The following is a 26,751-nucleotide window of genomic DNA, read 5'->3' as shown; positions in this document are numbered from 1 at the left end:
ACAGAATCCAGCGCCCCAACCGGGACTAGAACCCGATGTGCTGGTGCCACAAGGTGGAGGATTAGCCTAGTGAGCCGCGGTGCCGGCTTGATTTACATTTTAAAAGTACAGACAAGAAAAAAATATTTAAAATATGCCAATGACTGCCTTTACCTGAGCCAACATTTTTATTTGTTAAATATGGATTATTGCTTTATAATGTAAGGAAATTCTTCATTAGTCCTCTTGATTACAGATACCACTTTTCAAAACAGATTTTGTGGTTTGGAAAACACAAATGTAATCCCTTGACATGCTGATACTTGAATCCATTGCAGAGAAGCCATTTGAAAGGCTTGATGCTAACACCGCCCAGTTGCTTCATAAATCTCATTATAGCCATGAACTGCAATTCTTTTCCAACTGGGAAGAATATAATAATTCAGATAATCACTTATGCTTTCTGACCATCTTGAACCTTCTTTATATGATAAGCCACTGCCCACTAAAACTGAATAAATGGGCTTTCTTTTAGCAAATGAAGAAATGCTCTCTGCCTTCTTATTGGAATGAGATGCCAAGTGAAAAGAATGATACTGTAAAAAATTTCAGAAAAATATCCCAAAACCTCTTGTAACCTGTACCAAGTTCATTGTATTTATTTCTCATTTTATATCTGTAAAACTTCAAGCACATTGTGGCCCTGTGACACCACACAACCATCAAAATGTTTCTGAAAGATTGTATTTGGAAGAGTCTGGCTTTAAAATGTGACTTCTTTGCTGTGTCAAAAGAGAAAGTGGGAAAATAGCTAATTAGATAAAGTCAGTGAGAAAATGATCATGTCACAGAAAACTATTTTAATGCACACCAGACTTCCAGCATGAGAGTTCTTTTAAGGTGTAGAGAATTAATCAACAAATTCAGAATTTTAACACTGTGATGGATGCAGCCTCAGCAGAGAATATTTAGTTCTTAAAAGAGAACACTGTCTTTAGTTATTTAGCAAAATATTAATATTTCAAGAGGGAAAAGTGAGTTAAATTACAGTTAATCTCCTTTCAGGAACATCAATCAACCTTAATGGAATCGCCTTAGCTTAAACAGGGGAGGCTGTTTTGGAAAAATTACAGCAAGGCTGGGACTTTTGAAAGTCAAACCTCTGGGAATCCACCATAGAATGAGGCAGCCTCGGTTTAAAGGGTTAAAATGTTATTTGACTTTGTTATATGACTTTGTTTTATTGCCAAACCCTCAGTGCATACCCCTAGGAAATTTATTGGACACATATTAATGTCCAGGAAACTTTGTGTTGCTCACTTTGGGTTCATCTTAGACCTTTCATTTTGTCTGATGCAGGAAAATGAAAAGCATTTAATCTAAACAGGGTGGGGTAAATTCAGTCCAGTTCAATTCCTTCCACCTGAAAGCATGGCCACGTGAGGTGTGGCTGCTGCCACCTATCCTGCTGCCTGCACTTGGTTCTGAACTTGGGGGTCTCGCAGTCTTCTCCCGCACAGGGGCTGGGGTTTGGGTGTCCATTTCCCTGTCCTATGCTGCCTGTTGTGTGGGACACACCTGGATGTAGTGATTGATGATTGGCCACTATCCAAGGTGCTTGTTTGACCCATGCCAGCTCCCTTCCTATTGCACTCCCCTGAGGTGGAACCACGTCTTCCAGAGAGCCACGGCCCATGGCCACCATTCTAATCTGTCACCTGTTCCCTGACCTAGGGAACCCTGTGTAGCCCGGGGTCCTTAGCTTTCTTGCCTTGGCTGTCTTACGCACCCCATGCACTCAAGCCTGGGGAACTCTCAGGGGCTGCCCCTTGTCACATGGGCCCTGCAGGAGCCCTCTGCTGCCCAACCAGCCAATCTCGTTGTCTTTCCTGCTCTGTGGCCCACACTCCAGATGGTACCAGAGACTCTCTTGGAGCTTACTTAGCCAGTGTTGTGTCCGTAATGGGCAGCATTGCCCATCCAATCCAAGTTGCCAATCCAAGTTGCTATGGACTCCTCACTCTGCCATCTTCAAGGGGGATTTGATCCTTAGCCCTTCACCCTTATGGGGAGACATGTCCAGGGGCATTTCAGGGTTCCTTGGACTTGTTTAGGGCATTCCTCCTACCCCTCTTCCTCTTTTTCCCCACACTCTCCATCCTCCCATCCTCCTCTTTCTCGTCCTCTTCCCCCTTCTCCTCCCCCTCCCCCTGCCACCCCATTCTCTTCTTCCTGTTTCTCCTCCTTCTCCATTGAGCATCCTATCTTGTGTCATGGACCAGACTTCTCAGGGGCCTGCTTGTCCGTACCTTACTTGCCCCTCCCTCTGTATGGGCTCAGTACATGCTGTTCTTGTTCTCTTTGCAAAAGGTCAAAGTTCTGCCCCAAGATGTCCAGCTCAACTTTTCTAAGTCATGATACGTGTGCTCAATCTTTTGTCTATTTTTGTGTCATCCTTTTCCTTTAGTTTTGACTAAAACTCTTAGCAGCCCCAACTCCGCTGTAACCATGGCAGGGCCTGCGCACTTCCCAAGAAAGCTGGTCTCTCTTTTGCAAGAATTCTATGTGCATTTCTAGGTTGCAGGCAAACTGTGCGCCTGTGAAACATTCTCTGTTTCCCAGTTTCTTTTCTCTGGATCATGCCTTTCTCTCTCTCGACTCTGCATTGTCTTCAACTCCCACTGGGTTCCCAGTGACTTCTTCCAGAAGTGAGAAGCTGCCACGTTCAACAGCATCACAAGCTTGTACAAACTTGCAGCACCTTTGGGATGAAATATAAATGACTTATTCTTTTTTTTTTTTTTACTTTTTTAATTTTTTGACAGGCAGAGTGGACAGTGAGAGAGAGAGACAGAGAGAAAGGTCTTCCTTTGCCGTTGGTTCACCCTCCAATGGCCGCTGCGGCCAGCGCGCCGCGCTGATCCAATGGCAGGAGCCAGGTACTTATCCTGGTCTCCCATGAGGTGCAGGGCCCAAAGACTTGGGCCATCCTCCACTGCACTCCCTGGCCACAGCAGAGAGCTGGCCTGGAAGAGGGGCACCCGGGACAGAATCCGGCGCCCCGACCGGGACTAGAACCCGGTGTGCTGGCGCCGCAAGGCGGAGGATTAGCCTAGTGAGCCGCGGCGCCGGCCATAAATGACTTATTCTGAGTAGTTATATACCTTGTTAATATTAGAAATCTTACACATGCTACAATAGTTTTATCGTAAAAGTTATTTTCTGTGCATCAGTATGTGTCAAATCCTTCATCTGGTCAACCCTTTTTATTCAGGGAGAACATATCACCATTGACCATTTTCTCAAATCAAAAATCATACACGTTTTTGACCCTACATAACCATTTATTGGTTACTCTCTAGTTATTCCCAAGAAAACTGAAGGACTCTCACTATTCTCCAGACACCAAAACATCTTTCCACCCACCAGGGATGGTGAAATAGCTGGTCTTGTGAGAAGGACAAAGCCACACCTGTCCCTTCTCTTCTCGGTTCACATACAGCCAGAAAGGATGGAGAGAGAGGGCAAGGCAGCCTGTGAACACAGAGGATTTGCAAGAGGGAATGAGATGATGGCAGAAGGGGAAGTAAAGACACCACAAACAAAAGAACCAGATTTCGAGAGTGACAGGTTCTGGGATCGGGGACACAGGCAAGCCCTGTGGTCAGATTTCACGTCTTTGTGTCTATATCACCTCATCTGTAATGTAATAGTGCCAGCCTCCTTGGGGTTTGAAGAATTATGACATCACACATATGTAAGCCAACAGCGAGAAGCTTGGAAAGAAGTGGTGCTTGGGAAGAGATTTCCAGTGTCAATGGGTCACGATCTCCATGGTGTTTTGATTTATTGCTGATGTTCACCTTGCAACTGTCCCCATGGAGCCCACACTCTGATTTCCACTCTCCTCCTTTTCTGACCTCCCCTCCCTAGTCTTGGGAAGAGCCTCGCAAAGAATGGGCTGCATAAGCTCAGACTTCTAGTCCCTTCTGGGCTGGACACTGGAGACCCAAGGGGCACAAGTGGTAGCAGGCTGATTGGATGCATCAATGAGTGTTGGCATTTGGGTACAGGAGAAAGAGCTTCCACACTGGCAAGATGTATCAGATTGAGATACCCCAATCCTGGGAAGCAGCTTCCCTACACAGTGTTTTTCCATGTCTGCGATTTCCTGGCTACCCATCTCTTTACTCCCTGACAGTGAGGCTATAATTAATCCCCTCCACCAAGAGCCACATTAGTGAGTTTTGTCTGCTTCCCCACCCCTTGGGCATCCTAGATCCAGAGGCTACAGGGAAGCCAGAGCGAAGCCTACGGTACTAGTTGGTGTAATAAGAATCTATGTGAATGTGACTTCTAACGTAGGACAGGATGAAGTTGTTTGTTTTTTTTAATCTCATATTTCATGCAGGGCTGGGCTGAGGATGTGGCAGGCATGGCGTATGCCCTACGTTCACTGCCAGAGGGGGCTCCCTGCCTGCCACAGGTGAGAGCCAGCTCTGGGTGCCTGCCTCAATGGGGAGGGGGGTGGAGGGGGCCCGGCGGCAGGGTGGGGGGTGCGGTGGGGAAGGACTGGTCCCCAGGAGGACTCGGCCACCGAATCCAAACCCTCATTTTGTGAATGATTTTCTCAGATCATAAATGAGATTGTGACAGGTTAAACCCTTATATCCATCGATTTTTTTAATATCATACACTTCTCTGGGATGCTATAGAAAGATCCAAATGCTTTATCTTCCTGATACTGCGAGTACATTTCAATGAGAAGCATTAGTGGCCTGTGACCAATACCCCAAAACAAACTGCACATCTTCCTTCATGAGTAAGACATTCAGTAATGAACCTTGACCTGGTACATTTTGATCTTGATTTTGAAAAAAAAAGATCTTTCAATTTTCACACTTAATTCTCAGCATCATATTTACCTCTCCTCACTCCTACCTTTATTGTTCCGCCAAGGATTTAGCATCAGCATGTTCAGCAACTCATCTCTATGTCCCACCTCCAAATTCACAATCATCTTTTTTTTAAAAAAAAGTCATAAAAAATGTTTGGCCTTGTCATGAATTTTTTTTTTTCTGAACATCCATGGCTTGGGACCCTCTTGTCCCAAACTTCATATATCAAAGCACCGAGTATACACATCATAACACCTAGCTTCCAAAACTCAAGAAGTGAGGTCACAGTCACAAGAGAAACAAAATAGAGATTGCTGATTAACCCTGAAACCTGTAGCATATGCTGAAGGCAAACAAGAAACTCAGAATGTTTAAATGCATGTCTAACGTATTCAACCTATTCTATAACTAGGTGTTGTCAAGCCAACCTTTCTGGCTCTTGTAAACAGCGGCCTGAAAACCCGTATGCACTATCTGCTGAGATGGTTTCCACCCCATTTCTAAGTCCTTGCCTCCCCTCTTGTTGCAGTGGTCAGTATATATCCGAGCTGCCGTCCGAAAAGAGAAAGGCCTGCCCATCCTTGTGGAGCTGCTTCGAATAGACAATGACCGAGTGGTGTGCGCCGTGGCCACGGCGCTCCGGAACATGGCCTTGGATGTCAGAAATAAGGAACTCATTGGTAAGTTTCACCCGAGTCATAGCATCTCAGTTTTTCTGTGGAAGCATTTTCTTGCTGGGTGCATGTGATTGAATCTACAGAGCATGCATGTGTGAAAAACAGTGCATCATATGAATGGATAAAGGAAATGTAATATACATTATATATGTGTGTGTGTGTGTGTGTGCGCAAAAGAATGGAAAAAATGACAAAAAAGAATGAAATCCTATGATTTGAATCAAAATGACTGCAAGTGGAGGCCATCAAGTCGAGTAAAAAAAAGCCAGACACAGAAAGACAAATACCAAATGTTCTCCCTTATACATACAGGTAAAATAAAAAAAAAAAAAAAAAGGAAGAAAAAACAAGTGTCTGTATATCTGTTTTGCTGCAAATATTGTGTTCTGTCAATCTGTGTTTTAAATCTTTGTCAAACAAATCATTAAGAATTATACATTACTATAGTTTTAATGAGCTATGACTATTTTAAAATTTCAATGAGTGACTTTGTCTTTTCATCTGATTATTGTTTATAGCCCCTAACTATATTCCTGCTGAACTATGGTCTTTGACTTTTGCTTTGTTGACTCTTTATTTACTGGGGCATTAATCCTTTGGCTATAATGTAAATTAAACATATGCTATCTCAAAAATTAAAAAGGGAAAAACAGAATTTTAAATGGAATTGTTTAAAAAGAATAGAAATTTTTTTTAAATTTTTTGACAGGCAGAGTGAACAGTGAGAGAGAGAGACAGAGAGAAAGGTCTTCCTTTGCCATTGGTTCACCCTCCAATGGCCGCTGCAGCCGGCGCGCTGTGGCCGGTGCACCGCGCTGATCCGATGGCAGGAGCCAGGTACTGATCCTGGTCTCCCATGGGGTGCAGGGCCCAAGTACTCAGGCCATCCTCCACTGCACTCCCTGGCCACAGCAGAGAGCTGGCCTGGAAGAGGGGCAACTGGGACAGAATCCGGCGCCCCGACCGGGACCAGAACCCGGTGTGCCAGCGCCGCAAGGCGGAGGATTAGCCTAGTGAGCCGCGGCACCGGCCAAGAATAGAATTTTTAAAAGTGAATTAGTAAATTAGTATGAGCTTAGGTTTTACCAGCTCTGCTGGTTTAAATCCAGCATACTGATTTCTTTTAGAATTTAGAGGAATATGCAATTTTTGTTTACATTTCTAATCTTTGCAAATGAAAAACAGCCAGTGCTCATCACCCCTGTGCCACCCCAGTCCCCTGAATCTCTCTCAGGTGCTCATTTGCTTCATGATTTGAGTGGTTTTCATGGGTTGTGTGTTACTCTTCTCTCAATTTTTCGTTTATTTTGACTGAGACCATACTGGTGCTGGAACCCTATTTTGAAAAAATGCTCCTGTCCCTTCAATTTGGCACTCACCACAGAGGACCCTTCTGTTAGAGAGGCACTAAAGAGGCCCTGTGTCCTCCCATTTATTCAACACGCATGTATTCATGACTCGCTTTGTTCCAGGCCTGCTGTAGGCCCAAAGAGTAAAACTCATGGCAAGCGTGGCCTTGTAGAGTTTGCATTCAAGAGAGCAGAGAGAGGAGATACAAAGTCAACAAAATCATTAATTTTCCTTAGTAATTTTGGAATGTAAAATGCTTCATTAGCCATGGTAGCCAAGCTGTGCCATATTCCTCCAGCCTAACCAAAACATACCCTGTGACCAACATTCACTGCCCTGGTTGTCCTCCTCTGGCAAACACCATGCTACTCTCAACTTCGAATGGTTTGTTTTTATTTTAGATTCTGTATCTAAGTGAGATCATGCAGTATTGGTCTTTCTGTGCCTGGCTTATTGCCCTTACCCTGATGTTCTTCCAGTCCATACACGTTACCACAAAAGACAGAATTTCCTCCTATTTTAAGTCCGAATCCCATCGTGTGTAGAAACCACACTTTCTTTATCCATTCATCTGTTGATAGACACTTAGGTTGATTCCATTTCTTGATTCTCGTGAATAGTGCTGCAGTGAACACGGAAGTGGGATTACTGGATCATGCACTGGTTCTGTTTTTAGTGTTTTGTGGAACTTCCATGTAGTTTTTCATAATGGCTCAGCTCTTACGTTCCCATGCACAGTATACAGGGGTTCCTTTTTCTCCACGCCTTTACCTGTACTTTTTAACGTTCATCAGTTTGTTAAGAGCTACTCTGATTGTTGTGAAGTGATATCTCATGGTGGTTTCAATTTGCATTTCCTTAATGAATAGTGATGTTGAACGTTTTTTCATTGATAGATAGACGATGAATCAATCCCTATCAGACTTATGGCTTGCAGATCTTTTCCTGGTCTGTCAGTTTTCCTGTCACTCTGTTAATTATTTCCTTTGCTATACAGAAGTTTATTAGTTCAATGCAAACCTGTTTTTATGTTTTTATTTTGTTACCTGAACTTTTGGGATCAAACCCAAGAAATCATTGCTCAGACCACTTTCATATAGGTTTTCTCTGTATCTCTTCTAGTCGTTTTACAGTTTTAGGCCTTATGTTTAAGTCTTTAATCCATTTTGAGTTGATATCTGCATATGTGTGTGATAAGGATTCAGTTTCACTCTCCTACATGTGGATATCTGGTTTGGGCTGTGATTTTAAATAGGAGATCAAGATTGGAGTTGTTGGAAAAATAATAATAAGACTGGTATGCTCCAGGCCTTCCAGGGGCCTCTTGTGACCAGAGGAGCCAGTGATGGGAGGCCAGGTCAGAGCAGCTTTCTGGTGCCTGCCTCTGTAAGTAGGATTGTGTCCAGGCCAAGGCAAATTGATGCCTGAAGAACAGTGAACGCACAGGGACCTGCTAAGGAACGGCATGAGCTTTCTCAGGCTGTTGTCCCAGCAGGTAGGCATCTGGTATGCAGGAGGTGAGATCTGTAGGCCTGCTGGTCAGGTCACTGTCATCATGAAGTCTGACAGCCTGGCTGTAGGTGACAGGTGTGGGTGGGCAGCATCTGGAGGCCAGGCAGTGGGGAGCAGGATCAACCCTATGGCCAGGGTACAGCTTCTCTATTGCCTCCGGGGGACTAGGATAAATAAGATGACAGACAAAGTACAAGTCTGCATTTCTGGGGCAGTTGGAAACCAGGAGTGATATACTAGGCCATCCATGACCCAGGCAGGAACCAACCACTTTTTCCCTTCCCATTTGCAATATCCATCATATCCTTCAATGAAAACCAAAGATGTGCAGGTTTTCAACCATTTGTTTATTCACAGTGAAGCCAGATTTCAAATCTGTGTCTACTAAATCAAGTTATGTGCGATCCTTGAATAGGAGATAAACCTGCAGCGTGATATTTGTGCTTAGTTTGAGTGTAAGTGTTGTCTGTGGATTTTTTATATTTTGTGTATTTAAATAAAGTTATTAGCTCAGAGGTCAAGGTACCCTCTCCACACGCTGTCCTCTTGTCCTAACACAGTTACTTCAGAGAGAAGCACACTGGGGCTTTCCTGAAATTCTATCCCTCCTCTATAAAGGGAGGAAAATCAATAGCTAATCAGTCTCCCGCCTGGATACTAACTACTAGGTATTGTAAGTTTGTGTGTTTTATTACTTTCAGTGGATTAAAATATAACAAAATAGTGAACTATTGATTGGTTTTCTAGCTCCTAGGCACCTCTTCCTTCTCAAAAGCCAGTTATCCCGTGCTCTCTCCTGGGTCGGAACATTCTGAGCTGCATCTTGCTACTGTTAAATTGAGCCTTTACTTCTAGATGTCACCAGGCAGGAAATGGAGCTGATCGTTTCAAAACAGCTGTGAAAATATCTAAGTCAGGTGCTTTATGGAATCAATAACATTTTTCTTAAATAAGAAGAGTGGAATTTAACAAAAAGCAGTACTGAAGTCTATTAGGAGAAAGAAAACGTGTCTTTTGCTCTTTTACTTTAATATTGTGCAAAACAGTGATTTTGTAGGAAAATGCTATCTAAGACTTTACACCTTGAGAAGGAACTGGCAATGACTTTGAGCCAAGGACAACAACAAAAGATGAAGTGTGGACTTCCTCTCGCTTTCTGTCATTGCCACTGAAAACCTGGTGACCTCACCTGGTTTCATAGTTTCAAAGATCATTGTATTCTGATGACTCAAATAGATGACTTTGGCATGAATCCCATTCTCTTGTCTACCTGTCTGTCCACTGAGTACCTAATAAGTATCTCAAGCACAACATCTGCCCACACCTGTTCACTCCATAACCTTCCCCATGACAGCAAATGGCAATTTGTCTTTCCAGTGGTTTTACAGTGGCCCAGGGAACAGATCTTGCCGTCCTCTTTGACTCAGAACCAACTCCCCCAACATAACATCCAGTCTGTCAGCAAATATGGTCTTTTTTCCGAATTTCCCCAGAAGCTGACACTTCCCATCTCCATGGCTTTCTTGGTCTAAGCCTTCCATCATCTCTCACCTGGCTGATGACTGTGGCCTCCTACCATGTCTCCCGATGGCTACAGTCAGCTTTCACTGCAAAGCAGAGTCACCCTGTTACAGTCTACACCAGAGCATGCTATCTCTTCACGCTGCACCCTCTACATCTCAGTATAACATTAGAGCTTTGTGATATGACCCTGTTGGATCCAGCTCTCTGTTACCTCTCCAACCTCACCTTCCACTCCTCTCCATATCCATAACTGCTGCACCTAGTGGCTCACTGCAGTTCCTCTATCACAAGAGCCTGCCTCAGGCATTGAACTTGCCACCCTCTCCACTGGAATCCTCCTCCTCTAGGTGTCTGCACAGCTCAGTCACCACCTGTCTCAGATTTTTGCTCATATGTTGCTTTTCCAAGAGAGGATTTTCTGGTCACCACACTTAAAATTCCACCCCTAGGTCCTCTCTCTGCTGAATTTTTCTCATCAGCTCTGATCACTTTCTGATACAAATGTTTTCTCCAACTTATGATTCAGCTTAATTTTTCAACTTGACAATGGTTTGAAATTGATACATACTTAGTAAAAACTGTGCAGTGAATCTTGCCTTCATCCTTTGTGATGTTGGGCAGGTGCCATGAGCCATGCAGCCACAACTAGGAACAGAGCAGATATTCCACAGGAGACTTTGCAACTAAGCTTTGGTGTTCTGTGGGTGTATTCGTCTGATTTGTGTCACTATAATGAAATGCCTATGGTTGGGTAACTTTATAAGAATAAGAGGTATATTGTGTCTCACAGTTCTGGAGGTTCAAAGTCAAGGGATCACATCTAGTGATGGCTTCTTGTTGGCAGAGTCCCAATGTTGCATGTGGCAGCACATGGCAAGACATGAGTACATGTGTGTATATCTCTGTATATCTTCTGATCTCTCTCCCCCTTCCTACCAAACCACCTGTATGTAATGCGATCATGGGATTTACCTATAGTGACTTAACTAATCCTAATCATTTTCAAAAGCCTCACCTGCAAACACCATAGTCAGACAAAGTTTCTACCCATTTACCACCTCACAATGGATAGTAAATTTAAACGTAAGTTTTGGCATGAAACCTATACTCTAACTGTAGTGGTAGGTCAGGTGCATTAAACATATTTTTTTGATTTGATATTTTCATCTTATTATGGATTCATCAGAAAGTACCCCATTGGAAGGCAGCATCTGCACGTAACATAGTGCCTGTTGGTCTTGTCTCTTGTCTGTCTCCCCCATGGGAACGTAAGCACATTGAGAGCAGGAACTTCTGACTTGCTGTGTGTACCTGGAGCAGCAACAGATGGTGGCAGGGACCTCACATATATTTGCTGAACAAATGACTGAACTAAGTTTCTCCTGTCTAACCAACGTCTAATGATAAACTCTTTTTCTTAATGGTGTGGCTCAGTAGCTAGAGTTAATGCACAGTCATATATTTCTTTGAAACTTTCAATAAACATTCATTGTCCTGAGTAGGGTAAAAAATAAAACAAGGGTAATATTTAGCTGCAGTGAAAAGAGCCAACACTTTTGTATCGCTTCAATGAATTTTGCAAAACACCACCCGTTTCAGCAATTGGACAGCTCCTGGCAAAGTGGCAGATGCTCATTTTAGCCCAATCCAACCTCCCCATCCCTCCCTCTCCACTCCGCCCCCCAATCCTCTCCGCTGCCAAAACCCAACCAAACAAAAAACTGAAAGCATACATGAACTGGCACCTCTTATTCAAACCCCAGCTCACAAAGACCCTTTGCTTGAACTCAGACCTTGGGTGTGGCACCTGCTTGATAAAAATTCTTTTCTTTTGTCTTAGATTTCTGCTTTGCACAGTTTTTTTTTTTTTTCTGTCTTTGTGCTTGCCTTGCATCTTTCCCCACTGAAATAAAAAGCAGGAACCAGGGAGCTGACATTGTGGTGCAGGATGCTGGCATCTCATATCAGGGTGCCAGTTTGAGTCCTGGTTGCTCCACTTCTGATCCAGCTCCCTCCTGAAGCACCTGGGTAGGCAAAAGATGTGGGACATGGAGATATGTCTGTTTCTTTCTCTCTCTCTCACTCTTCCTCTTTCTGTCACTCTGCCTTTCAACTAAAAAAGAAGCAGCAGTGGGGACTGGGTGACATGTTTGTTTTTAAGTCCTTCAATGCCTAGTCCTTTGCTATGCCCATGGCAGGCCCCAGGACACATGTGATGATGGATGAATCGTACAAGTTAGTTGTTATGAAGAACAGATCTAGAGGAATTTGGGGAATCCCAAGGAGAGAGAGAGAAGAGTAGAAGAGTTGTACCTTTTCAGCTGCTTCCTGTAGCATCCGGGGAACAGAGGAAAGAAAGACAGCCGAGATGCTCACTCAGTCCAGGGCTGTAATCAAACTCATCCTGCTGCTGCTTGGGAAGAGTTTTTGGATTGGGAAGGAAATAGTAATGCGTTCTCCGTGAGGCTCAGTCATTGCCAGGGTTTCCTGCTGGCAGAGCCACCACAGCCCCACAGGGAGCATTGGCAAAGCTCACTTAGCATCTTCCTTCACTTCCTGGGGTGGTGGCTGCTTGCCACACTCTCTGGTAGACATGCCAGGCCTGGGATGCTCTGAGCATCCTCCTGGCTCCCTTATAGCCCTCTGGAGCCTGGTGAGAAGAGCCTGGCCTTGCATGGTTACCATGGTCCTTTTGCATTCTTTACAGGATTCTTTCCCTGCACAGTGTTACCGCCAGAGTGGTTGACTCCCTATATTTGTATTGACTTAGAGTAATCTTTGTTCAGCTGATGGCCTGCACATTCATGTCACAGGATCCATTCTGCACATCTGGCTAAACTCCTCTCATTATCTACCTGCTGAGCTCCCTGTTCCAACCTGTAGGAGAGCCCCATGCAGAAGCCGACTTTCTCCAGGGTCAAGATGGGGTCATTCCCTATTGGAGTCTGCACATTCCCAAAGACCAGTGTTCACCTGGAACGAGGGGAGAGGAAGGCGCCCAGAGGCCCTGTGTGCACCTAACAGTACATACCTCATGCTTGCACACAGAGGAGATTATGAGCAAAGTAGTTCCTGGCCTAAGAGTTAATGATTTTGTAAGCAGCAAATCCTTTGCTGTTCCTCTCCCCACCCAGGCTCTCAGACCATTCTGGGAGTTAGAGAGTTTGAGAGGCAGTGATGGCAATCCTTCCTGGCTTCCTGTTTTCAATGTTCAGATAAAAGATTTTATCTGTCCATTCTCCATATGGCAGTATTCACTGGTGATATTTAAAGGACAACATGAAAACCTCCTGTCTCTAAGTGAAAGTAAAGATGGAATAAAGAAAATGGTGATGTTGTCCATAGAATTACAATCATCGCTCCCCCATGCCAGATCTGTCTTTTCCTTTGTAGAACCAGGGTGGGTGTGGGAGAAAGGGCTGGGGGGCAGCTTCCTTCTGTCAATGCTGTCCTGAATATTTTCCAGGCTTTGTAAACATTCCCATTTATTTAGTCATCTTGCAGCTGAATGTTTTGGGACATGTGTGCATGGCATGGTGGACTCTCAAATACTGGTCCTCATCTTCAAACTTGGAGACACAGTTGTACTTGCATGTTCTTCAGGCAGAGACACCTTTGTCTGTGTCTCCACATCCATGAACACCTAGGAGTGGCTCCTCAAAGCTGGTCTGAACTCCACAGCACTGGATCCTCACACATCTGAGTCATCAGCTCTCTGTGCCCAAACTAAACACTGACTCCGTGTCTCCCAGCAAAACTGGAAAACAGAGGACTCTCAGATCTTACTCTCACCAGTTAAAATAGAGATATGTGCATGTTTCATTATGTCCACATCTTTGGGTTTTTTCCTTTTAAAAAAATTATTGATTTGAAAGGCAGAGCGTCAAAGATGGGGACAGGAGAGAGAGAGAGAGAGAGAGAGAGAGAGAGAGAGAAAGCGAAAGCAGGTTCACGCCCTCAAATGGCCACATCTGCCAGGTTGGGCCAGGCCAAATTCAGGAGCCTGGTATGCCATCTGGGTCTCCAACCTGGGTGGCAGGGGCTCAAACACTTGGGCCATCTCCTGCTGCTTTCCCACACACATCAGTAGGAAGCTGAATCAGAAGTGGAGCTGCCAGGACTTGATCCAGCACTCCAGTATGGGATGCCAACATCACAAGCAGTGGCTTAGCCCACTGTGCCACAGCACCACACCCCACTAGGTTCATGTCTCATGCCAACGGCTTGCATGTGGCAAATCCCGGGGACATGGACATCACTCTGGGGAGCAGATCCTCTAGCGTCACTCATCACCTGGCCCCATAGGCACTTCCTTCCCCAGTGCTCTTGACCCTGACTTGATGTAGCTCATGTGTGCCCCGGGGTGGGGGAAGACTTGCAGTTCCAGAAAGCTCAGTGCACCCAGCAGGGCATGATGCTGTTTTCCTTTGGGAAACACGCAAGCTTCACTTTATTAAGCGGATATGAGGACATTGTAGAGAGATGCCTTCCGTGCTTTTCAAAACGTGCTTCTTCAGACCTGGGCAGATGTTGTTTTAATTAAAGCCCATGGAATTTTAATTAGTGTATTAAAAAGAAGTCTGATTTCCCAGGCAAGGTGATTTACCCGAGTACTCTCCACCGGCTCACTGTAATAATTTGATTTCTTGAGCCAGATTCTAGGCAGATGGGAAGTCTATACGTGGTGTGAAACCTCATGTCTTCAGATTAGGTGCCTGTGTTACAGCATGCATCTCCTAAGACCCAGAACTTAATCTCACGAACACTGCCTCCCTTCTCTGGGAAGCCCTGGGTTCCTGGTTAATTAACTTTGGACACCTGTAGAGGAATGTTGGCGGCTGGGCCCGGCAGATAAGAGTTCCTTGGAAGGAGAGAGGTAAATAAATCGAAGAGCTGATAATTATTTTATTAAACAGGAGTTAATGATTCATCCCTTGGAAATATTCCATGTGGGGAAAAGGCAAAATTGAGAAATTTCCAGTTAATCTAAATGCAGGACCTCTACTTAAAGATCTCAAAGAGGGAGAGCGAGAGAGAGCAAGCTAGCCCACGTAACTTTACGTTGACGGGGAATTCATTTTATGCCTGGCCAAACAGCGTCAGAAGGAAAGATTTGGAGATGCACAAGAAATGAAATGGCTCTTCTCAAATACCCCAGCCAAATCCTGAGAATCTAAAAATGGAAAAGCATTTTAGTAAAATGAGCTTTTTCAACTGTATTCCTTTCTAAATGTGGACTGCCATCTTATTATTTGCTTTTTTAAAAAATATAATCATGTGAATGAATTTGTTAGCTGTACTCTTTAATGTTTTTTTTTTTTTTTTGACAGGCAGAGTGGACAGTGAGAGAGAGAGACAGAGAGAAAGGTCTTCCTTTGCCGTTGGTTCACCCTCCAATGGCCGCCGCGGCCGGCGCGCTGCGGCCGGCGCACCGCGCTGGTCCGATGGCAGGAGCCAGGAGCCAGGTGCTTCTCCTGGTCTCCCATGGGGTGCAGGGCCCAAGCACCTGGGCCATCCTCCACTGCACTCCCTGGCCACAGCAGAGAGCTGGCCTGGAAGAGGGGCAACCGGGACAGAATCCGGCGCCCCAACCGGGACTAGAACCCGGTGTGCCGGCGCCGCTAGGCGGAGGATTAGCCTAGTGAGCCGCGGCGCCGGCCGCTCTTTAATGTTAAACTAACAAATTAAAGACCAATATTTGTTCAGTTATCCTGGCTTATGTGTGATTACATCAGTTGGGATGTTTCATGGCAGGTGCATCCGTAATTGGGGGTTCCATGGAAAAGAAGGGCACAGGCTGGTGCATGAACCAGAGAGACTGGTGCTTCTGCCATGACTGCACTTAAAGCAGTATGAGGAGGTGCAGGAGAGAGGCACCTGTAGACAGATGGGGCAGCTACCCAGGAGGAGCACACTGCAGTGCCCTCAGACAAGAGGCCAGGCAGCCAGGAAGAAGCAAGAGCTCAAGGGTCACAGTCCTCCTGACTTTGGGGTAGCCTAAGGGCAGACTCAGGTGATGTCTCACAGCAGCAAGAATAGAATTTCCCCCCCAAACCAAATACCTTGAGACCAGCTCATCTGGGCATCCTGCCAGGGGACTTGGAGGCAAAGCAGTGAGTGGCTCCTAACAGCTCCTCATCACACTGGCCCAATGTTTCCCCCCAGAAATTGAGTTGAAACTCAGAGATTTTTTCTCATAATCAAGAATGGTCATGAAAATTTTCTGCCTATCAAAAACATCTGATTTTGGCCGGCGCCGCGGCTCACTAGGCTAATCCTCTGCCTTATGGCACCAGCACACTGGGTTCTAGTCCCGGTCGGGGCGCCGGATTCTGTCCCGGTTGCCCCTCTTCCAGGCCAGCTCTCTGCTGTGGCCAGGGAGTGCAGTGGAGGATGGCCCAAGTACTTGGGCCCTGCACCCCATGGGAGACCAGGAGAAGCACCTGGCTCCTGCCATCGGATCAGCGCGGTGCGCAGGCCGCAGCGCACCGGCTGCGGCGGCCATTGGAGGGTGAACCAATGGCAAAGGAAGACCTTTCTCTCTGTCTCTCTCTCTCACTGTCCACTCTGCCTGTCAAAAAAAAAATCTGATTTCTTTTAAATTTAAAGTTTAATCTTCCAACTCTGTGTCATATGCTGTAGTAACTTTAAGCAATGTCAGAGGAAGTGAATGGCTTTGAAGAGCTGAGAGATAAAAACCAAGGGCTGTGTCCCAGAGCACATGCTCTCCTTTGAACACTGACTTGTATTATCCTTGTCATTTGATGCAGGCAACTGGATGTGAGGCAGCACGGGCTGGGCTGATGCACACATGTGTTAATGTGAGGTGTGGTCCCTTCCGTCAGGATTCAGTCATGTTGCAACATCAGTAGCAGAGGTTATGCAGTGTCAGTGTTCAAGACAGATCAAAAGATAAACATTCCCCTGGCCCTCATCTTGAGACTTGAACAGTTTAATTTACTTGTCAGAAAGGAAAGTTATGACCATGAAGCAGCAAGTAGTGGCATTAAATGTTTAATTGACTATTAACTCCACAGACTAATACCCCTAGCACTGATGTGACTCATGTCCATTTTAAATGTTAGACACCCAGTGGGCTTAACTTTCCAAGCATGCTGCCCTTTACTCTAAGCTAAATGTAGTTCTCACTTGCCCCTACTTTCTCAGTGATGAAAATGAATACATTATTTCTTTTGCTTCTTTTCCTTTGTTCCTCCACGTGCTGTTCTATGCATACTGCCTCAAGGATTTCTTGAATTCTCTCTATTGTTCCTGTGTATTTCCCCTTTTGGTCTCAGCCCCTCGAAGGGAAAGTCCAGAATACACCTGTTTCTTACCTGAGACACACCCCTGGCATCCCACCTGGATTCACGCACTTTGCTCCTTCTCAGCTTCCTGAACGCCTTCCTCCCACATGACCTTTGCCCCCTTGATATTTGGAAAGTTCTGCAGTTAAGGGAGACTCAGTACACCCCTCACATGAGTGACACAAAATGAACTGTTCTGCCTGTTTATTTTTTTCAATAAAAGTTTGTATTAAAGTCCCCAAAGAATCTCCTATAGCTACAGCCGGCGTGCTGCACTGATCCGAAGCCAGGAGCCAGGTGCTTCTCCTGGTCTCCCATGCGGGTGCAGGGCCCAAGGACCTGGGCCATCCTCCACTGCACTCCCGGGCCACAGCAGAGACCTGGACTGGAAGAGGAGCAACCAACTGGCGCCCCAACTGGGACTAGAACCCAGGGTGCCAGCACCGCAGGTGGAGGATTAGCCTGTTGAGCCGCGGTGCCGGCCCTATTGACTCTTTAGTACGTTTTTTAAAAATTTGTTAGAAAGAGGAAGAGAGGGAAGGAGAGGGGAGAGAGGGGACAAAGAAGAAATAAATCTTCCACCCACTGGTTTACTTCCTAAATGCCTCTAACAGCCAGGGATGAGCCAGAAAGAAACCAGGAGCCTGGAACTCAATCTTGGTACCGTATCCTGGGGACAGGAACCCAACTACTTGAGCCATCACCTACTACTTCCCCTGTGTGCACCAACACAATGGTTAAAGTCTCTGCCCCATTTCTTCCTTCCAATCCAGTGTAATTTGCATATGTCTGGTACGATTTCTCTTCTGCCTGAAGAACACCCTGCAACACTTCTTACAGGGCCTGTCTGCTGAAGATGGATGCTCTCAGCGTCATCTTCTTTGACAATGTCTTTATTTTGCCTTCAGCCATGAAGGGTGCTTCTTGGAATTCTGAAATGACAGATTTTTTCTGTCAGCACTTTGAAGATGTTGTTCTGGTTTATGGTCTCCACTGCTTTTAACAAGAAGCCATTGGTTCCTATTATTATTCCCATGAATATATATTTTTCCCTGCGTACTTTTAAGATAACTTGTCATTATTTAATATTTCTTCTACCCTATTCATATTCTACTCTTCCTGGGACTTCAGTTACAGATATGTTACACTGCATGATACATGCCATAGGTCTTGGATACCTGGTATAGCTTTGTCATTCTTCCCTTTCACTCTGTGCTTTAGGTTTTGTAATGTCTAGTAATCTGTCTTCAAAGAACTATTTTTCAATCCTCAAGAAAACTCATTGTATAAACCCTTCATTTCTGATATTCTAATTCTGGAGTTTACATTTGTTGCTTCTTTCATACAATTTCCATTTCTCTGCCAAGTTTGTCCATTTCTTTCATGCATGTTACCAATTTTCCCGAGAAAGAGAGAGAGAGAGAAAGAGAGAGAGAGAGCGCGCGTGCTCATAGATAAAGTGCATAGAGATGCTAACATCTAACATTGTTGTGGCTTTCCCTATTATAACTATCTTAATTTTTGGTCACATTTTCTTGCTGCTTTGCATGTCTTGTGATCTGATGTCTTAGTCTAGGCATTTCACTGTTCAAATGTTAGAATAAACTGAATTAGGTAATTCCTTCTTTCCAGCAAGAACACCCTATTTCTTCTGTTGGATTACTAAGGCAAAGTTAATCGAATGTATACTTTAGCTAGATCGGGGCTTTAGTTACATTCAGCCTAGTTGCAGCTTCAGTTCAGTTCAGTTTTCCAATGAATTTAAATGTTCCAAGAGTATGATCACTATTTACCCTGTGGTTCCGTTTGGTAACTAAGCACCTGCAGGTCCTGGCTATTTCTCCATGCATTCCAGTCCAGTGTTCTGAACCACAGGTGTTCTCCTTTTCTCCCTTCTCCCTCTCTGGTCCAGCTCAACTGCAAGCTATTTGAAACAATGTGTTTCCTACATTTTCCAGGCCTTAAATAATTTCCATTCTGCTGTCTGTGTCTATCTTTGATATTTCTCATTCCTCCATTCACAGCCCTCCTTCCAACTGGGTACCACCTGCTGGTCCCCTTCTCATTCCAGCTGCAGCTCCTCAGCTGTTTGCTACGTCCTGGTTGCTCTTGCACTTCCTTTCCTTTCTTATCTGCTCCTTACTCATTTTCCAAGACAAAATCAAGTTCCACAACTTTTTTTTAAAGATGTATTTATTTGTTTACTTGAAAGGCAGAGTTACACAGAGAGAGAAAGAGAGGTAGAGAGAGAGGTCTTCCATCCACTGGTTCACTCCCCAGTTGGCCGCAATGGCCAGAGCTGTGCCGATCCAAAGCCAGGAGCCAGGAGCTTCTTTGGGGTCTCCCAGATAGGTGCAGGGGCCCAAGCATCTTCTGCTTTCCCAGGCCATAGCAGAGAGCTGAGTTGGAACTGGAGCAGCCGGAACCCGAACTGGCACCCATCCAGGATGCTGGCACAGCAGGCGGGGCTTTACCCACTACACCACAGCACCGGCCCCAGTCCACAATTTAACAAATCTTCTATGAAAACTCTGTATTGAATGCTTTATGTTATTTGCTCTCTCTCATGTTTTTCTGTATACCCACCCCCAAATTTCACACTTAATCCATGCTGTATGTGACACTCGTGCAAGTCCATAATGATGCAGGTGTAATAGTGTCATCTACTCAGCCATGCTGGTAGCTCTTTAGGAATAAGACCAATGGTTTCCTCCACTTCGGCTTTTAGTGCTTCCTCAGAAAACCCTGACTGTGCACTGTGTTGATGTGATGATGATGGTGATAAAAGTTGCAGTTACTGTCACATGGGAGTAAGGGCAGTGCCTCCCTCGTTTGCTGCTACAACCTGGAACAGGTGTGTTCTGGCTCCAGGAGATACTTAAGTATTATTTGAATGCCTAACAGATAAAAGTCATACTACTGTGGTTCTATAAACTAGATTTACATTGAGCATACCTAGATTTTCCTGATTATTTAATTAATTTGATAGGCAGAGAAACAAAACTCTCATCTACGGGCTCACTCCCCAGATGCCCACAACGGCCGAGGCTAGGCTAAGTCAAACCTGGGAATCAAGAAATCAGTCCAGATCCCCCACATGGGCTCAAGGACCCAACTGCTTGACCTGTCATTGCTGCCTTCCTGGGTAGGCCTTAGCTCGGAGCGGGTTAACCACTCGGCCAAATACTTGGCCCTTCCTAATTATTTTAAACGTGTTTTCAGTTGAATTTCTTACCACAGCATATTCTCCTGCTGAGACCCACATACCCTTACCTTCCGTACCTCGAACACACCACTATCACATCCCTAAAAATAGACCTGCATGCCTTATTTTTATTCCACAAGTCAAAACAGACAAAAATTACCTTTTTAAGAACATGGTTCTTAACCTTGAGTGTACCCTGGAAGCACCTGAGCCCATCACCTGGTATGTTCAGATATTACCAGTTATTTGAAGGCTCCCTGAGGGATTCTTAAGTATATTCAAGGTTGAGAAGTATTGATGTGGAGCCTGGAAGGTGCATCATAAATAAAACAGCATGCTCATCTCCTGGGATATGGTCTTCTAATTCGGAAGTGTTTTATAATGATTAAAGTTTAAACGTAGGTATTTTTCTCAGAGACATTCCATTTCCTTCACCAGAAAGAATAAAAATTTCTCTCCAGAAATAATTCTGATCTGATATTCTATTGTATATTGTAGTATATCCAATAGATAATTGTTTCTAATTGGATGGCCAATTTTGGCCAACATTGCTGGGAATGGCATTGCTACCCAGAGACAGAGCTTATGTACATATATATACATATTAAATATTATATACATATATAATATACATATTATATATTATATACATATAATATGTATATGAGGCACATCAAGTGGGATCAGTCTCTTGTCTTACTGCAGTCTTTCATGACACACACTTAGATGAAGATAACATGAGCCTCTTCAGTTGGGCACAGGATTCTTCTGACTTTCCCTTTGCTCTTCAGAAAGTCCCTCATGTTCAAGGTCCAACTTAATCAAGGGGACAGGTTTAAAGAGCTTGTGGAATGCATTAAATGCAAGTGTGGCACTGACCACTGATCTCTGACAGGCAGGCACTGTCTCAGTTCTGAAGGGTGAACGCTCAAGGCCAAGTTCCTCAACATTCGGGAAGTCCTCCAGGGACCAGTGTGCTTACTGCCCAGGGCAGTGGTGGTGCTCTCCCCCCCTCCCCCGCCGCCCCCACCGGATCAGCTTCCCTCCCGTGAGCCTCATCTCACCTCTGGCACCTGAAACCCTGGTGGCTCAAGCAGGGTCCAGATACCACCTCCTGCACCTTGGCCTGTGGTTTCTTCAGTGCTGCATCTCTGCTTAGGTGTGGGTAATGCAAAGATACAATGCCCTCAGCCTTCCAGTGAGCCAGAAAACAGGAGGAAAAACAAGCGGGAAATATATGAATCAATTCATTGAGATATGACTCTGCTCCAACCTTTCTCTAAAAGGGGCAGCATGTGACTACTACTCTTCTGTGAGCTGTTTTTCTTCCATTGAAACTACCTGTTATTTCTCAAATACTGTTGTATATGGGGACCCTCTGGGAATTGGTTTTAGGAACCCCCAAGAATCCCAAAACCCTCAGACATTTAATCTTTACATAAAACGTCTTAGTATCTGTGTGTAACCTGCACACATCCTCCTGTGTACTTAGTTATCTATATATTGCTTGTGCTGCCTGATACAGTGTCAATGATATGTAAATAGTCATTATGCTGTATTGTTTAGGGAATGCGGACAAGAAAAAAAGTCTACACGTTTAGTACACACCCCCAACTTTTGTTGTCAAATATTTTCAATCCACAGCGGGTTGATTCACAGCCACAGAACCTGCTGATACAGAGAGCTGAGGGTCTGCTGTTAAATGCTTGAATCATTTCCTTTGGTATGCTGAGGGGATGTTTTGTGTTGTCTCTGAATCCTTCCAGTTTTTCAGAAGCTCCTCCATCCTGTTTCCTCCCCTCCTTCCCTAAGGGCAAATCTTTTCTCTGTTTCTCAGCACTGCTGTGGGGTTAGGTATGGAGGCTGCCTCAGGTATTGAGAGAAACTTACCCTTTCCCTTGAAGACCAAGCCTTTGACCTTGCTTTTTTGGTCAGGTGCTAATCTGATGAACAGACAGTGGGAGCACCCAAGGAGTCATCTGCATCCTGTACTGAAGTTGGCCTGATGCTGTCCAACCAGGGTTAAGTGTCACCTTCCATGATAGTGCACTTAAACATAAGTGCAATATTGGAATTGTATGCCATGCTCAACAATCCTCACTATTCGGACAAACTAGGGGAGAAGATATAGTGGATAAAAAATGTAGGTGATGAATATTGGCAAGGATGTTTGTTGTGAAGAAAAAGTATTGTATCTAAGCCATCTTCATAGGGAAAGTAGAGAAATAATTCCTCTGTTCTGTTAGCTACTTTCCATTAGGTGAAGGCTAGACCTTGCTAAAACACTAGAATTACAAAATAGAGGGGTTCCTCTGGATCAGTACATAGAATTGCAAGGTTCTGTGAGCAGCAAACAATGGATACTGATCATTCAATAATTACATACAATTTGTAATAAAACCCAACTTAAATAGGGAGGTAAGCTCATACCCACAAACATGATTGCATCCAGGGAATTCATACAAATGGGGAGAGGCAGAGTGACTGAGTCAGGCATTGTCTTAAGGTAGCACTTCTAGCAACCTTGCTCTTAATTTCTCAATTTCTTTCTCATTCTCTCTCTCTCTCTCTCTCTCCCTTCTTCCCTCCCTTCCTCCCTCCCTCTCCCTCCCTCTCCCTTCCTCTCTCTCCCTCTCTCCCTCTCTTCCTCTCTTTCACTCTCTCACTCTCTCACTCATGTGTGTGTGTGTGTATGTGTATATGTCTATGTCTATCTATCTGTCCTGCCCCTCAAATCAATAAAATGTTAAAAACCAGAAAAGAATTGGAAACTACCCTATGGGGAAAAAGAATGAATTGCCCACTGTACTAGTCAGTTTTTGTTACTTTCACTGAAATACCTGAGTGGACTTATGCATGAAGGAAGATATTTTATTTCAGCTTACCGTTTTGGAGGTTCACAGTCCAAGCTTGGGCAGCCCCATTGACTCAGCCACTTGGTGAGGCCAAGGGATGGTGGTAGGATGCACCACACAGTGAGCCAGGAAGCAGAGAAAGGAGCTAGGCAGAGCTGGGCTCCAATAGTGAACCTCCTCACAACAGCTGCCTTCCAAGGGCAAACCCTTGGGACCTAAAGACCTCCCCCCTGGGCCCACCTCCTAAGTGCCATAAATAAATCATTAACCTCTACCATTAATCTTAATCATTAACATAGACTTCAGGGACCAAGTCTCCAATAAATGGGGCTTCAGGGGATACCCAAGTTATTATCTAAACCACAACACCCATCATTAGAATTGTTTCCTTCTCAACCCAGACATCTTTGGCTTTGTCTCAGATGGAGCAGGAAGAACAGAGAGAAGGGAACTTGTGAAAGAGCACAGACTTGTTTTCTTTTTCTCTTTCTTTATTTTTTTTTTTAAGATTTGAAAGGCAGAGTTACAGAGAGGCAGAGACAGAGAGAGAGGTCTTCCAATGACTGGTTCACACCCCAAGTAGCGACAATGGCCAGAGCTAGGCCAATCCGAAGCCAGGAGCTTCTTCTGAGTCTCCCACACGGGTGCAGGGGCCCAAGGAATTGGGCCATCTTCTACTGCTTTCCCAGATCACAGGAGAGAGCTGGATTGGAAGTGGACCAGCCAGGACTCGAACTGGGGCCCATATGGGATGCCAGCAGTGCAAGTGGCAGCTTTATCTGCTACATCACAGCACTGGCCCCGGGCATGTTTTCAAATAGCTCAGTTTTGCTGTCAGAGCACACAGGGAAATTGAGAATCTGAAAATGGGTTCCCTCAACCCTCTCTACCCTGTGCTCCCATGGTAAGTTGTGAGTGTCCCCAGAGCATACAGGGCTCCATCCAGAGACCACGGCCCCAGCATGGCCTGACTTTGTCAGAATTTTAGCCTTGACCTTGGTGTTGTTCCCACGTGGTCTCCACAGTTAATGTTGGGAAGAAAAGTGCTTTTTTCATGAGCTAGCTGTGATTTTCACAAGCCATTTCCACATGTGCCATGTTGAGCTGCAGTTCCCCAGAGGGAACTTAGCACAAAGAAATGCAGCCGACTGCGTGGTGTGAAGCGCCAGGCGAGATTTAAGGATTACATTTGAAGCTAATTAAGACTACAGTGTGAATTTTATGCTGGATCATAATTTCTCATCTACATATAGAGGATCGTTCCTGGGACAACGAGTGCAGTATTTAAAACTTCCTGGGGACTAATTAAATATAAAGAAGTCCAGCTTTCAGACTGGAAGTTCCACAGTTTAGCTCTCATACCATAAAAGTCTAATATGATTGTTTAATACAGTTTCAAGCTGCTGAAATAAGAAACACTGCCATTTCACAGATTTCACATCATTTTCTCCTTGCAATATGAGGAACTGATTTATATCCTTTTTCCTTAATAAATTCACTTGACCAATATTTATAGAATGTCTATTATATGCCCGTCACCATACAGCATCAATGCTTGCTTCATGGAGCTTATGGTCTATGGTGAAAATAGTCACAAAAGTAAGCAAACAATATTGACTTTCTGCTTTGGATATGAATGAAATAGAACAAGGGGTCACAGGGTGGCAGGGAGAAGGGAATGCTGAATGTGGTGGTCAGGAAAGGACTCTATGAGGAGTGGGAACAGAGCCAGACCCAGATTTTAAGCCATCTACAGAGAGAGCTCTACAGGAGCAGTGGGGTGCATGGGGGAGATTGGCATGTGGCACAAACAGGGACAATGTTGCTATCACAGCCCGTGAATAAGGCAGGGAGAGGACGGAGATGCTGTGGTGAGCAAGGGATGCTTGAAACTTGGATGTGGGATTGAGGTTTTTCTCAGAAGGTTTGACCAGAAAGAGCATGGTTGGTTTTGCATGACTTGGAGTCTTCTCTGGTTGCCAGTTGGAGACTAGACTGGGGGGGCAGGAGAGAAACCAGTGAGGGCTTCATGGCACAAGTCTGGGGGTGGGAGAAGGTGCTGTTCTGGACCAGAGCTGTGGCAGAGGCAGTGGTGAAAGTACTTTGAAGGTGGAGCAGACAGGGCTTGCTGTTGGATGAAGTGCAGGATGCTGTAAGGTTGATTCAGACAGAGGGGAAAACGGACTGGTAGAGTTGGAAATTCCATTTGATCTGCAAATTTGAAAGTTCTGTTATAGACATGGAGGTGAGGAAGTGTTAAGTAGGAAGCTGCTAACACGAGTTGGGCATCAGGCTCAAGATATTTATCTGTGTGTCATCGGTGAGCAAAATAAAGGAATGGTCCAATTATGTTCATCTAAATAGAGAACATCTACAGGAAGCCTCATCTTAAAATAAAATGCCTAGCCACAGGTAGATGAGCATTTCTTGGCTCATTAACCATAGACAGTTTTCTTAGGTAGTTTTTCCATCTTTTTTAGTTTTGAATAAAGAAGGCAAGATTTAATGTTCTTTCTTGGTGTGGGTACTACTGAAAAATGTAAGACTACATGTGTTCGAATAATTTGGGTATGCCCTGTAGATCATGCTGTCAAGTATTTTTAAGTTAATTTTTGCCCATTTAACTACAGTACTTAAATGGCAGCTTATCCATGAGCTACAGTAGAGCCAACATGTTCTTTGTTCGTCCCAGAAAAAAGTATGGAAGGATGAGGAGAGGGACAATCAATGAAGACTGATGAGAAGTATCAATTTCTATCCATGCTCCAGACTTCCTTGTTGGGCATCTTTTTGTTTTACTTTTATTGGCTCATTTATTTTATTGGCTCATTGTTTAGGATGTGGTCACATCTTTCTACTGAATTTTTCATCTGTCTAGTAATTTGTGTGTGGATGTAGTCATCTCTTATTATATTGCTTTGGGGACCTGGTGAATCTCTGTGAACAGGGTAACATAGCTAGTCATTCTGTCTTGTTCGGTTTTCTGTGTGGCAGAAATTGTTTTAGGAGCCCATGTGTGAGGCACCAAGTTCTTTATCTGTGCAATGTATTCTAATGAAAATGAATGAGAAAGCTTCTTTCCTGGCACCTTTGAACACACAGCAGGGGCAGCTGCCTCCTCTGAACGCAATACAAATGCCCTGGTTGTGCACTGATCTTCCATTTCTCAGCTATGTGTAGCTCTTGGCAGGAGACTTTGTCAAACATTTAGAAGTGAGAATAGCCTGCCGTGAGGCAAATGCTTCCAGGACCTATAAATCTAATTGATAGAGGATCATTAGAGACACCTTGAAGTCAAGCTGGCCTTATTTTCTAGGAAAAAGAAAAACAATTTTTGCTTCCTCTTTCATTTTTAATGCTAGATAAGGCTCAACAAAATTACAATATATACTTATATCTGTACCCACACATAGGTTCACACATTGAATTTTAGTTATGGGTGAA

At 44.6% G+C, this 26,751-nt stretch overlaps 1 protein-coding gene across 7 annotated transcripts in view; it reads left to right on the top strand.

The window, feature by feature from the left end:
- Window positions 1-26,751, top strand: part of CTNND2 (catenin delta 2) — a 982,006-nt gene that overhangs the window by 878,821 nt on the left and 76,434 nt on the right. For 5 of the 7 annotated variants that reach the window (XM_070056591.1, XM_070056587.1, XM_051853868.2 and 2 more), the window contains 2 exons: window positions 4,391-4,465; window positions 5,407-5,557. In XM_070056591.1, the coding sequence (XP_069912692.1) occupies window positions 4,391-4,465; window positions 5,407-5,557 (226 nt within the window). The remainder of the gene's footprint in view (window positions 1-4,390; window positions 4,466-5,406; window positions 5,558-26,751) is intronic. The other 2 variants (XM_070056589.1, XM_051853869.2) reach the window with 1 other exon arrangement.

The sequence above is a fragment of the Oryctolagus cuniculus genome, chromosome 14, assembly GCF_964237555.1.
Source record: "Oryctolagus cuniculus chromosome 14, mOryCun1.1, whole genome shotgun sequence".
Classification (NCBI taxonomy): Eukaryota; Metazoa; Chordata; class Mammalia; order Lagomorpha; family Leporidae; genus Oryctolagus; species Oryctolagus cuniculus.
Note: the sequence above shows the minus strand (reverse complement) of the source record. Positions and strands in the feature narration are given on the sequence as shown.